Source organism: Brassica napus, chromosome C3, assembly GCF_020379485.1.
Source record: "Brassica napus cultivar Da-Ae chromosome C3, Da-Ae, whole genome shotgun sequence".
Taxonomy (NCBI): domain Eukaryota; kingdom Viridiplantae; phylum Streptophyta; class Magnoliopsida; order Brassicales; family Brassicaceae; genus Brassica; species Brassica napus.
The window spans coordinates 51,035,204-51,049,825 of record NC_063446.1 but is presented as its reverse complement, the minus strand read 5'-3'; the positions used below and the strand labels follow the sequence as shown (position 1 = coordinate 51,049,825).

General features: G+C 37.5%; 1 protein-coding gene and 1 long non-coding RNA gene across 2 annotated transcripts; both read right to left on the bottom strand.

The window, feature by feature from the left end:
• Positions 1 to 1,138: 1,138 nt before the first annotated feature.
• Positions 1,139 to 3,730, bottom strand: LOC106351953. The gene is made up of 6 exons (XR_001271467.3): positions 3,495 to 3,730; positions 2,808 to 3,007; positions 2,598 to 2,726; positions 2,214 to 2,501; positions 1,909 to 2,116; positions 1,139 to 1,836 (listed from the first exon to the last, which is right to left on the bottom strand). It is a non-coding gene; the product is annotated as an uncharacterized LOC106351953 (long non-coding RNA).
• A 1,745-nt stretch (positions 3,731 to 5,475) lies between these two features.
• Positions 5,476 to 12,861, bottom strand: LOC125583150. The gene is made up of 2 exons (XM_048749738.1): positions 12,750 to 12,861; positions 5,476 to 7,496 (listed from the first exon to the last, which is right to left on the bottom strand). Exons 1-2 carry the CDS (start codon positions 12,859 to 12,861, stop codon positions 5,476 to 5,478), a joined length of 2,133 nt encoding a protein of 710 aa, XP_048605695.1.
• Between the last annotated feature and the right edge of the window lie 1,761 nt (positions 12,862 to 14,622).

The window sequence follows — 14,622 nt, the reverse complement described above, 5'->3', positions numbered from 1 at the left end:
TATCACACTGTCCCATTCAACACATAAATATTGAAATCAATTTTATATAGCTACCACAATCTTTTACTAAAAAAGCAAATTAAAATATAAAAAAAATTCATTGAAAAAAGTCATCAAATGTTTAATTGATGTGCTTTAAGTACAGAGGGAGGCGGAACTAATTTAAAAAGACACCACTACATTAGCAGTAGGTTCTTGTAAATGGTTATACTCAAAAGCGTATAACATGATCCAACTAAACTATCACATGAAGTAGAACAATCTAGTCGTTGTGCGATCAATATTCAATACTCCTCAAGCCTCACCTTAATCACTAATCAAATTCTACAGAAATCAAATATTTAGTTTTACATTGAAACCAGAGAGGAAAATAAGACCTGGTTACAACTTACATTAGGACGGCACTGGCTTCTTTGGATACAATGCCTGCTTTGGATACAGCCGATGGTGATGAAGGTGTCGCCATTAGGAATTTGAGTTTCCAGACTGTGTTTCAGCTCGATTCCATTTTGGTGAAGCCATCTCGCTGCGAAGTAAAGACAGTAATATCTATTAATAATCTCTTCTCTGATTAAGCAAGAGAGCTCTGAGAAGATTTCAAAGCATTTAGCGGTGATGAATCTGATGTAATGGAAGATAAAGAATCCAATAAATCTTTAAACTACAACTTAATTTGGTTTTGACCACAAACACTACAAGAAATGTATCGGATGGCCAGGGAAATTGGTGTGGCTAAAGGATCACATCTCTGGCTAAAATGAAAATCGCCACGTAAGGCCACGATTATTTTTCGTTGATATACGATCGTTGCTAAAGTGGAGGCCGTAGCTGTCCGTGGCCTATGCGGTGGTTTTGCCAAGGCTTGTGAACGTGGCTATTAGCTATGAATAAGCCATTGTTTAGTCCCTGGCTAAATGCCACGATTATCACCACGCTTTTGCCTCGTTAAATCCTTAGCTATTTGCCATGAATTGGCTACGAAAAATTCCTAGCAGATTTACCACAATATAGCAACGGAATATTCCCTAACTAACAGCCACTTATGAAATGTGTCAATTTTCGTGGCAAACTAAAACATTAAAAAATGTAAAATTGTAATTTAATATCAACCAATAAATTTTCAAATAACAAAAAATAATTAGAAAACAAAATATTAATATCCGAAATATTTCTAATTAAAACGAAGTCATACAAACAGACATTCATATGTTCTTACAGAAACAGAACATGCATATGTTCTAGCATACAAAGAACTTTCACATGTTCTAATACCAAACAAAGAACATTAATATGTTCTACTAAAAAAGACCAGTTAATATGTTCTACCAAAAGAGAGCATTTCATACGCTCTATATGCCGTTAGTCCTATTTAATACAAAAACAAAATTAAGCATAATGCTACTGGTTGAGATCATTCTCAAAGTATCCACCAAAAGACTGAGGTTCCATGTCCCCCAAGTTGATCGGAGTGGTAGCAGGAGCTTGTGTTTGGCGGTTTAAAGTTGGTGACTGCTGCTCCGGAGTTGCTTCCTGCGCTGGCTCCGCTGGATTAGTAGTTGTTGATTTGAGGACAACTGATGGATCAATCCCATTTGCCTCCAGTAGCATTCGTGAGGCTTCCATGATAGCAGCAATCTCTGTGGCCATGGAGTTGATGTTACCTTGCATGGAGTTGATGCTACCTTGCATGGAACTCATGTTGCCTTCGCTGAAAGTCACCCTTGTCTCCAATTGCATTGTGCGTGGGATAGCAGTTGAGGTGGAAGGCGTGGAATCACCATAATAACAATGAGCAGAGCCAAGGCCATAAACACGCCCTTTGTAAGGTGGGACAGCCTATTAAAAAAATTGTGTCAAATCAAATAACCACAATGAAGTTTTAAACTTAATTAGTTACAAGCCATTTACCTCAATAAAAAAACTTATCAAGTTGTTGCGGTGATGGTGTTGTTGCAGCAGACCCCCCCACGCCAAGTCCTTCAGAATGGGTCACTGCAGCTTCAACATCTTCTACAATTTTCTTTGCACGACCATCTGCAAATGTGCCATCTTTCCGAGTATGGGTCTTTCTCACAAGATCAATCAACGAGGGTTCAATCCCACCATTAGCAACCATCTAACCACCATGTAAATAAAGTTAATGTATTAGCGAGAGATTTAATAGTGATATAACTACAAGTGAGTAACTTTTAAAACTTAACATTCATATTTACCATATCATATTTGATCTTCATAAATCGTGTCGAACCAGCAGTGTGGATGTGTTGACCTAGACCTCCTTGATCTGAGCAGCGGCTTTCAGAAGCAGACTTGCTTTTCTTTCTAGCAGGTTCAGTACCCCAATATGTTTGCAAAGCACCCCAGTGCTCTGAACTCATGAATGGAGGTATCTTGCCACTCCGCTTGCGCTTGCTGATGATGTTGGAGATCAACGACATCATTGTCTTCTTCCAATGTAAACGCACCACATTGTCATGAATGGGGTCCCAATAATACTTTTGCTGCAATGAAACAGAAAAGGATTATGCAATCAGAATAATATGTATTAATATGAGAATGTCATAAAAAATCTAACAGAAGTAACATAAAACTCTTACCACAAAGTCTCCCCACCAGGTAAGTTTCATCTCATCAGAGACCATGCTATAATTGTACCAGGCTCCCCTCCAGTCAGAGGTGTAGATTGAAGTACAATCGTCAGTTAGACATTTGTCAATATCTTAATCCTTCAATCCAATAAACAAAGAACAGATTATAACATTACTAACAGAAGCAAGTAAACATAAAGTTTAACAAATCTAACTCACCAAAGCCCATTGTTTTCTTTCTCAGGATGTATGAGAGGCATCTGAAGCCGGGATGGGGAAGCCATCAATTCTGCAATGCTGACATCTGGGTAGCGTCGAGGTCGTGGTCTTCTCACAGGAGGCGCAGCAGGACCAGCACCTCGTCCACCACCTCGGACAGGTCTGGGAGGTTGTTGGTTAAAGAGTCTTTGCATTTTGACCTGCATCTTAACAATATATAGACAGAAAGTTACAACAAACAAAAAGAAAAATTGCAAATAAGAACAAAGAGAACAGAGACTATTCAAAGGTCACAAGTTGACAAAATAAATAAAAAAATATAACAAGCTCAGATCGATTCAAAGACAAATCATCAAACGTAAGAAGAATAATAATTACGAAGCAGCTAAACAGCAATTTCAATTTTCTACAGAACCAAAAGAAACGATTGTGAAAAATAAATATACAAGTCACTCGGTTTTCAGGAAACGCTAGTAGAATCGAAAATCAAATAATGAACAAAAGTTCCCAAAATAAAAATCATGAAGGTATAATCAGAAAGAGGCAAAAGCGAGAATCAAAAAGAATAGAGAATTAAAAAGAGGCAAAGGCGTCAATCAAATACACACAGGAGTGAATAACCAAATACAGAAAGAACTTGCATATAGATTATAAAATAAATTTAGAGGGGGAGAGACGAGAGCCTACTTGATCTAGAGTTAATGACATTGGCAGAACCTGGAAAAGATAGATTCTACGTCATTTCTTCTCAGCAAAATCGGAGGAGAAGAGATAGATTATATAGTTATTGCACTAAATGATGGAGCTTTATGGATCACGATTATGATTCGTTGACGTTACAGAGGAAAAGCTAAAGAGGTGAAAGCTGCTGGGTTTCTCCAAGGAAAAGGATCAAAAAGAAGTCGGCGACCAAAGCTATAGGGTTCACTGCAATAGATGACGTGGCATAATATAGCAGTGTGATTGGTCTGAATTAATTTGTCTGGCATAGCTAAACATTGAGTTTATTCTCTTTTTATTATTGTTAGATTTTAAAAAGTTAGTATTTATATCAAACTGATTCCTTTTAATTATTTTTATTTTGTTAGTTTACCATTTTTTGTATGGACTTTTATTTTGTTTTGGAAAAATAGCTTTGGAGGTTTTCACATTTTGAAAATAATAATTTAACGTATTATGTGTAGATACTCTTAATTGTTTATAACCTTTTATTTTATATAGTATAGACTTATAGAATGATATGTGATTAAATTCTTATAGTTTCTAAATAAAAGGTTTTGTATTTTTTTTTTTATAAACTATTCTATTAAAACTTAAATACATTTGAAAAATCACCTTTACTTCATCTTAGTATTTACACCTGTTGCCACTAACATTATCTCTACACATTTACTAATCTATCTATCTATATATATAAAGAAATGTTCGCCTATCTCCCGTGAAGCCACGTCATCAAGTCGTGCGTTATGGGAGTGACACGTGTCCCATTTTATATTTGGAGCCAAAATAAATGAATGCAGTCAGGGGTAATCGAACCCAGTACCTCTAGCACTGATAATTTCTCTTAGAACCACTAGGCTGAAGTCACTTTTTATAAATATGTGGCCGCGAAAATACTTATTATCATGTCGGCTGCAAGCTCACGCTTCTTCTGCTTGTGGCCAGGGCCGACACTGAACTGACGTCAAGATGAAGATCGTGAAGTTAAAAACTTTGCTCCAAACAGTTTTGCAATGTTTCCAACCTTTATAACTTGATGCATATAATATATATCAAAATACATTTGTTGTACACGTTTTTATTAGTTTTGCTTTTAAAAGAAGATATTTACAGTTATAAATGTTTTGTGCGAGTGAAGTAATGGTTGAAAAACCTTTATACATATGTCATTTTAAAATAACACCCAACTTCTATATATAGTCAATACATATGTCCATGTTATATTATAGACTAAATATTTTCTCTTTTAAAAATATAGAAAACAATTTTTTTAGTTTACAAGCAAATGTTGTAGAGCAAGTATGCATTATACAAAATAATATATATTTAAAATCCATACGCAAAAACATAAAAGTTGTTGTATGCCTCTTTCTGACACATGCACACTCCACTATGAATAAGAATTAAAAAGAAAAAACAGTATTGTCATCAAACTTTATCACAAATCCACATTTGTACATCTATAATTATGAGTTGGACAATTAGTTAATTTGATACAATACCAAAGCAAGAATAATCGGAAAACAACTATACCACCGCATACTAATAAGTAACACATAACAGATAACCAAATTTTTGAATCTTAAAACAAATTTCAACTCGAACATTTAGTGAATATCAAATTAACTAATATCTCGCCCGTAGGGCGGGCCGACCCTAGTTATTAATAGATATATGTCATTCAAAAATCTTAACTAAACAATGGTTTTTTGCGTTTTCATTTCAGATGATATATATGTAATTTTTTTTTTTTTTTTGAAAAGACTTTCATTAATTTAAATGCAGAAGAATAGAAAAAGGTTCAGAAGCCCATATGGTCTTCAGTTACAAAACAATGCCCAGTTAATAAACACAAAATATTGCCCATAGTTAAGAAACCCATTGCAGTTTAGCCCAAAACGGATTTGGAAACGTTTGATGAGAAATAACGAGACGGAGAATGGAGCAATCAGGCGGAGTCGATGGTAGGATTACAAGCAAGAAACCATAGTTGGAGGAGCTGTGAACAAGTTGTTGGGTTGACTTCCCGGAGACTGTTGATGCGGTCTTTAATTTGACAATCAACAAGACGGAGCAACACGTCAGGAGATCGGAAAGTGTGTCGATGAAGTCTAGAATTTCTTTCAGCCCAAACCCAGTAGATGATCGCTTGCCAGGCTAGCAGGAGAAGACGACGCCGGAATCTGTTACCAGAGAGTGTGTGCATCTGACTTAGTGAGCGATCCCATGTCCTCAAAGGATTCAAAGTGAATCTTGTGGCCATAGTTGACCATAGTTCCCACGAGTAAGGGCAATCAAAATAGAGGTGATCTCGACTCTCTGGATGAAGACCACAGAGAAGACAGTTAGTATCAGTTTGCAAACCCCAGGACTGGAGACGATCGCGAGTTGGGCAGCGGTTCAGAACCACCAGCCACACCATAAAACAATGCTTAGGAATGCCTCCTTTAATCCACACTGCTTTAGTCCAAGGTATATGAGTATAGTCTCCTCTCAGTTTTTGATAAACTAGCCCAGTAGAGTATTGTGCGCTAACTATTCCATCAATTTCCCAAACGTAGAAGTCATCAGCAGTAGATATTGTCAGGCCAGAGAGGAAAGCAAGAATGCTTACTTGATTTTCAGACCTTGCCGGTGGCAGAAGCCAGTGACCATTGTCATACAAGCTTGCGATGGTTGCATCTTGTCTTATACCAAGCCTAGTTCTTCTACCTCCTGTCATGAGTTCACAAATCTTTCCTTCCGGGTACCAGTTATCTGTCCAGAATCTGCAGTCTCTGCCACTCTCAATCTTAAGTTTAATCCAGGTAAATATTACATCTCTCATTTTGATTAACTTATTAGTTAGCCAAGAGTACTTTCTATTAGGCTTAACTGTCCAGAAGTTGCTCAGATTCCCTGATAGGATTTCCGTCTTGAACCACGCCACCCAAACTGAACCCGATTGAAAGAACAACAGCCAAATAAGCTTCAACGTGCAAGCTCTGTTCCAGGTATACAAATCCTTGACTCCTAGTCCTCCTTGACTCTTTTCTTTAGTTACTGTCTCCCATGAAACTCGCGCAGTATGATGACCCTCCACATCTCCTTTCCATAGGAAAATACTACAAAGAGAGTTGATTCTCTTGATCACCGACTTTGGCAATATAAACGAGGAACACCAGAAGGTGTTGATTCCTGATATCACAGTCTTGATAAGGAGTAGACGTCCAGCAAAAGAGAGGGATTTAGCGCTCCAGGAGGAAAGACGTCTTTTAATCTGCTGAATGAGTACTTCACAGTGAGAGAGAGTAGGCTTTGAAGAGGATAGAGGTACACCAAGATATCTCACTGGGAGAGAGGCAATTGGCATTCCAGTAGAAACCTGAATAGCATCTATTTCCGCTTGGGATAAACCTGATGCAAAGAAACTTGACTTTTGAACACTAACAGCCAGTCCGGAGCGCAATTCAAACTCTTTAAGGATCTGAAGCACTGCCTGAAGAGAAGAGATGGACCCGTCAATGAAGATGAGAAGGTCATCTGCAAAACTCAAGTGAGTTAGTTTAGCATCCCGACATTTATGATGATAGTCCAGTCTAAAGTCCCTTGCTGCGTTGTTAAGTAAGTGAGAAAGGTTGTTCATGGCTATGACAAAGAGATATGGAGAGAGAGGATCTCCTTGCCTGAGCCCTCTCCTACCCTTGAAATAGCCATGTACTGATCCATTGTAGCCTACTGTGTAGTTCGGAGTAGACACACAAGTTCTGAGCCAGTGAATCAGTCGGCTAGGTAGTTGAAGACCCTTCAAGCAGTTGAACAAGAAATCCCAAGACAAAGTGTCAAACGCTTTTGCTATATCAACCTTAATGGTGATGCGCTTCGGACCTGTAGCTTTATGATAGCCATTAACGAGCTCTCCTGCGAGAATTGTGTTCTCGAGCAAGAGTCTATCACGCACAAAAGCAGTCTGGTTTGGAAGTATCAGAGCTGGAAGAATAGGTTACTAGTATTGTTACTAGTATGTAATTTAGAAACGTTTTAGTAAGTTACTAGTATTGTACCCGTACGCAGTACGGGAAAAGAAAATAATTAATTTATATGTTAAAAGAATATCATTTGTAGAAAATTTTATTGCCGGATTCATGCTAATAACATTCTCCTCTACTTCTTTTTCGATGGACAAAGTGATTAATAATATTCTTCTCAAATTCATTTTACATTTTTAACTCAGTTACTTGGTTGCAGGCTTGTGTAGATAATTATCATCAAATATACGGAATCCAACTCTTGTATGTTTATATATACACACTCGTGACAGATGTGCTTAAATTAAACTAAACTTGATTTTCAATTTAAACAAAAAAGGAAGAAATAACTCGATTTTCAGCTCCATCATATTAGAATTGACATCTATTTGCTTTATCAATACAAAACCATCTACACTGGAAGTATTTACGTCTAACAGTACATACTTCAATTATAGTATGGAGAATCCATATTCAATATGGACTCCAACTCTCAGGATTTCTTCTAGTTTGGGCTACAAATATTTCGCAAAATTCCAATTTTAATAGTGCAAACTGGTCTAAAATATCAATTATGAATTTTGTTTTCTTAAGATAATGTATTTTCTATATAAAATGGAATTTGACTATAGTTTCCCTACTTATACAATTTTAAATTATGTTGATTTGGTGAATAAACAAAAAAAATATCTCTTATATGTTATTTAAGAAACATTACAACGTTGATTCTTAGACATTACCACAATGATTCTTAGATTTCTTAGAAAACAGACTGGCCCATCTAAACATATAATATAGTTCTCATTAAACTAATCATAAATTTAATTATTAATTTACAAAAAATAATCTTCATTCTTTCCTTAAATATAATCTTTGAAATTACTTAATGTAATCAAAATATATATGACAATTAGTGATTTTGAATAATAAAGATTTGAGAAAAAAAAATGTCTTATCCTCTTACCTTTTTGTTTAATTTTATATTATTAAAATATAAAAAAAAATTTAGATTTTTACTATATGTTATATGGGATTTTTTCAAATATAACCTAGAATTTCAAGTCAAACACAAAAATAACCTATGCGTTTTTGATTTTTTTTTTTGCCTATTCACCCTAGAAGTTTGAGTTATTTACGAAAATGACATTACATTTTTTTTTTTTTTTTTTGCATATGATTGTTTTACCTTATCATCCTCATATTCACCAAGTATTTACAATATTGACATTGCCATCAATACACTAACCACCATGAACAACCAATTTGAAGCTCTTAATGCACCAAAATTTCAATTTTGACTCTCCATATCTCATTACTTATGCACACAAATCACATCTCTTTCACTCTCTTTTCAAATTTATCCAAAAAAAACTAAGATTTTGATTCCAAGCTTTGTAAGGTTTATAGAGACATTGAAGCTCATTATTCGTGGTCATTAACGACTTGGTAGCTTTTGTAGTGAAGTACATGGTATTTGGAGAAGCAAAACAAGTAATCTCACAGGTTCAAGATATGAAATCATGTTTTTTCTCAGATCTATTTGCGAAGACTTTCAGAAGACTTCGGGAAGACTTTCAGAAGACTTCGCTAGATGTGTTCTCCATGAAGAAGACTTCTCTAGAAGTCTTCTAACTTTCTTTTATTAATAAAAAAGGCCGAAAATCCCATAGAAGAAGTCTTCTCGGATAAATAGGTTCGCTTTGCAATTGACCGAAGTTTGTCAGAAATTTGACTTTTTATAGAAGACTTCTCAGGAAGTCTTCTCGGAAAAAACTTCTATAGAAGTGATACCACTCAAATTACCCTAAGGAGTGAATTACTCTCTCAAATAAGAGGTTCAGTTGTAGTACTTAGGGATCGAATCCACAAGGAGCTAGGGAACCTATTAAATCAAGTAAATTATTAATTCTAACTGTTTGTTGTTTTATAGTTTAAAAGTAAATAGCAATCCTAATTGAGCAAGTCTATTGCTCGACTAACAAGATGATTGGGGGTGTAACTTATTGGAAGATGTTAGATGCAGGGTTTCTATTTAGGTGTTGGAGATTATAATCCTATAGATGCCTAACAGTTGCATGCATGGTATATTAGAGCTCAACTCCTTAATCACAGTGATCAGCGATGGCAATGTTTCACTGCTTAACTAACTAGATCTTGGATCTCAACTATCATCTTTTGATCACAAGAAAGTGTCGATCGATGGTCCTATAGGGATATCGATTGATACACCTTTCGCAAATATCGATCGATTGTCAGAAGACAATATCGATCGATGCTTCTAGTTAAGCTCTAGGCGCAGGTTGATAATGCTCACTAGTCTCCTAGATCAGCGGTTAGCATCTCTCTAGCAGTCCTAACATGACAGATTAGATTCAGGACTGGATGATCAAGGACGCTTGACACATGCAGATTCCGAGGTTCATGTTCTAGTTAGCAAGGCTAAAACAAACATTAAGAACAATCAATCAATGAATATCACAACTTAGCAAATCTATAGTTGGGGCTAATCCCTCTAACCTATTTGAACCCTGAATCTAATAAGTGAACTACTAAGACATAGCTAAGCAATTCATGACACAAAATGTATATAAAAACTGCATAGAATAGAATAGATGAATCAATGGAGTTCCAATCACAAATCTCTCTATGATTTTCTCTCCTAAAACTCTCTGCTGAAACTAAGAATATAATGGTGGCCAAAAGCTCTCCTGCCTCCTAACACTTAGGCAAGTATATAACTATTAGGTTAAAAACTCGTCAGGGGTAATCTTGTAATTTGGTGAAGTCTTGGGTTTAAAGATGGCTGGAACCAAGTCACGCGTCTCGCTTCTCGACATTGATCGATGGTACAGGATGTACATCGATCGATCATAATCTTCAATCGTCGAGGTCTCTCTTCTGTATCGATCGACGGCACTGGATGTGCATCGATCGATTGCTTCTTCTTCGTATCGACCTCTAATGGTCAGCTCGGATGAAATCTATTTTAAGCTCCAAAATGCCTCATAATCATCACTTTATTCCAAAATACTCTTGAACCTGAAAACATACCTAACAGGATAGAATATATAATATATAGATAGTAAAATACTTATATACCATGGATGGAAATGAGTCAAATCCATGATATATCAACTCCCCCAGACTTGCCCTTTTGTTTGTCCTCAAGCAAAACAAACAGTCAGTCTCTCTGAAAGAGGTTTGAATACAGCAGAGACTTATAGATTTAAAACATAGAAATCATCACCTCTACAATTTCGCAAACCACATCTAAAAGGTCATAATCACAAAAGCACATTATGCAATATCCTAGCTTAGCAACCAAATTCAACTAGTCTACAACTCAGCAAATCATGTCTGACATTCCCCTCTACTAACCTCATTTCTTAGCATAAATATAAAAGTGCATGCTTTACCTTGGGAGTATCGATCACAGGATGCAAGGATTTTCAGACAAGTATCTGGAACTGCAGGTAAAAGTTAGTTCCTAATTTATCTCTCTCTAATTTCTCTCTTGAGTCAAAATCTGCTTATATTGCAAGATCAGTGACCAAGATTGGACAGGCTTCCATGAATCAAGTCTTAATGGTGGTTGCCACCAAGCCATGTTCACTTCTTTTTGACCTATATCCAAGAATTCATATGAATCGAGCCTTGAAGATTGCCGCCTCCAAGTCCCGTTCTAATTCTTTTTATTGGAATCTTTATGAATCAAGCCTTAATGGTTTTAAACACCAAGTCATGTTCAGATTCCACCTAACTAAATCCTAAGTCATATTTAAATAGTAATTTTCGGGGGTTTTTTTTTTTAGATAAAAACTAATAACTAACTACTCTAGGATCGAAATAGAGAGAGAAAATGTGATAAATGAATCTACACAAGGCGTTACCTTCCAGACTTGTCTGAAGAATCCGATCCCATGTATACCAATCCCCAAGACAAGCGATTATGTCAGGTTTAGTGTTGGAGGTCAGCTTTGGTTCCTTCAAACAATCAAGGCAAGTGTGTATAGTTGACAAGTTGATCCACTTTAGCATCTTTAGTACTATCTGCAATCAGTAAATCTAGAATGGTGCTAAAGAGTGGTTAGACATTCAAGTAATAAGATCATAGTCCCTTTCACATAGCTAAGCATAATTTATTAAAATCTTCTTATAAGAATCAAAATAAATTATATCAGTAAACCTCCCCCCAGACGTAAATTACATTGTCCCAGTGTAACACAGTCGGAGTTATGGTGGAAATAAATCATAAGTACTCAATGTAACAAGTTAGGAAGATAAACCTGACCGGAGTGGGAATCGATCGATGTGCATCGGTATGCATCGATCGTCGTGTGTGATTGTAGGTCGATCGATGTCGACAGGTCATCCACGATCGATATGTTGGTAATCATCCTACTTAGGTTTTGTAATAAATCTGAAAGAATGAAAACGAAAGTAAATACTAGTAACTAAGAAAACCAATTAAAATTACCTAATAGTGGGTTGCCTCCCACTCAGCGCTTTGTTATAGTCATTTAGCTTGATTGTGGAGGTGTGTGGCTAGTTGGTGGAAAGACTGCTACTTGTTGGGAAACAAGCATCCACCTCTTCTCTGCACATTCTGGACCAAGCTGCAATGAAACTTCTTGTGGCCTCATCATTTCTGGTCCATCTCTCATCCATCTTCTGAATTACATTTGAGATGTTTTGTAGCCTTTCTAGGATGTTTTCAATGCTGATCTGATGCCATCCTATCTTGTCGTAGGCGTATTCTGATAGCTCATTCAGTTCCGCATGCATTGACTCTATTTTTTTTTTATCAGCTGCTCGTCGTCTGGTGTGGACGTGGTATCGATCGATGCGATCTATCGATCGTTGCTGATGCCTTACTGTCGATCGCTTTGGAGCGTACTCTGCGATCGATGCTGATATCTGGTGTTGAGATGCGATTTGCCTCTGAATGGCTTTGACTTCTTTCTGTAACCACTCTGCATGGCTATCCAGTCCACTGAGTCTGACGTCGAATGGAAAGTAGATGTCATCATACCACTTCTCAAATCGGTCCTCCATGGTGTCTATAGCTGTGTAAAGCTTTGATGTGATTTGTTCAACTTCTGCTGCTGTGTGGGAAGATGTTCCGTAGGTTTCTTGCCGTCGAGCGATGTCCCGCGGAACCTATCTATCAATGTTGAACCTTCTTCCTGAAAATCATGTTGATCATTAAGCTTACCAATGTCCATCTGGACATTCATCATCTGTGTAGACAAGGTGCCCAAGTATCGCATGATAGTTGAGGTGAAACGGTCGTGCATATCCTCATAAGATTTTAACCTATCTTCCATGGCTGCGAACTTGTTGTCGATCGATGTGATGGTGCAGATAACGATCGATGTGGCTGGTTGTGGATCCTTCTTGCGAATGGTGTCCAAATCTTGTTGTAGCAGATCAATTCTCGTGCTTAACCAATCCACGTTGTTGTTGAGAGGGTTGTATATGTCGTTAATCCTCGTGTTGATGTATGCGATCTCCCATTCATCCTTCTTCTATGCCAAACTTTCCGGTTCTGCAGGTTGACGTCGATCGATGTTGCGTTGTTGGCGTCGATCGATGGTGATGTCGTAGCTTCCTTCTCAAGAATGTGATGCATACTCACAATCTCTGTTCTCATCTCTGCCATACTTCTGAAAAGCTCATTGTAGCCTCTGTCCAAAGGCTGATAAGTGTCATCTACCAATGTTTTGAATTCATCTCCTAGCTTTTCCTGAGCTCCACAAATACTAGTCACCATCTCATTGATCTCATCCTTGGTGTAGATCTCTGGTGCCAGTTTTGTAGGTGTGAAAGAAGTGGCATATTCTGGAAGACATATGTAACTCTCTTCAAATAAGGATGCTCTCTCCAGAATTTTTCTGATGTTGTCTTTGGTAACAGGGATCATCTCAAGCTACGCTCCTTGCATATCCAGACTCATCTCTGTAGACACCATATTCGTCCTTCTGTTCCTATCTGAACTTTCTGGCTCCATAGATGTCATAAGCGCGACGTCCACATTCGTAACGTCTGTCGATCGATGGTGAAGGTGCTTTGTCGAGCGACGTTGGTGTTACCCTGTCGAAAGATGTAGAAGCAACCTTGTCGATCGATGCTTGGCCAACTGGTCTGCACGATTGGTGTGAACCAATTTCTGTTCTGTTGGCCCTTGGATATTCGTCTTGAAAAGTTAGATTGTTGTCTGGAATGTTGCGTTGCTGCATAAACAAGTTGTCTGGTCCATTGGCCAATTGAAGAATATTTGCTATGTCCTCTCTGGATACTTGTAGAATCCTTCCATCCATAGCTCTTGCATGGCCATCTGAGTCCCTGAAAATACCAAATTCATCAGGAGTTAGAAAATCGTAAACAGTACTCATATTCTTCTTAGTAAATAAAGAATTAGGGTTTCTGGATTGAATGATCTTTCTGGATGTTCCTTCTGATTGGTTTGTGGGAGCATTCATCTTTTCTGCTTCGGTGTCGTGAGAAGTATTCTGGGGTGCAAAACTCCTTATATAGGTATTGGTAAACCTACTTGGAATTGGAATATTCCCGTTTTTTTTCGAAGGCGGCGGCTTTTATATTGATTGATGTGCCAGGTGTAGTATCGATCGATGAATAAGATCGTTTTGCTGGATGAGGGTGGGTATCGATCGATGCTGAGTAGTTGCTGTCGATCGATGGTGGAGGCATTTTTTTGAAGGAATGGGTTGAATATTTGTCATCCTGCATACCAATCTCTGTAGCACTTTCCTTCCAGTAATCCTCATCATACTCCTCAGTACGATCCTCAGTACGATCCTGATTGGATGAAAGAATCACAGTCTCTACTGCAAAACTTTCATGGAATCCACTGTCTGCCCAACTGCCTATTAAATAGTCATCACGTCCTTTCTTGTTGGGTTGTTGAAATGCAAAGTCTGGATAACACTGATCTGGTAATGTGAAGTGGTCTACCGGATGCTTCTTGTCGAGCGACGTGGGATAGTGGTCATCGGTCGTCGGTGACTCATTAGAATCGATCGATGAAGCAGTGTCAGTGTCGATCGATTCTGAGTACTTTGTTTCGT

Coding starts and splice junctions, on each gene's coding strand:
- LOC125583150 (XM_048749738.1), bottom strand. CDS start 12,861: ATGGAAGATAGGTTAAAATCTTATGAGGATATGCACGACCGTTTCACC. Junction 7,497..12,749: donor GAATGTCCAGATGGACATTG/GTAAGCTTAATG, acceptor CTATTCTTCCAG/CTCTGATACTTCCAAACCAG.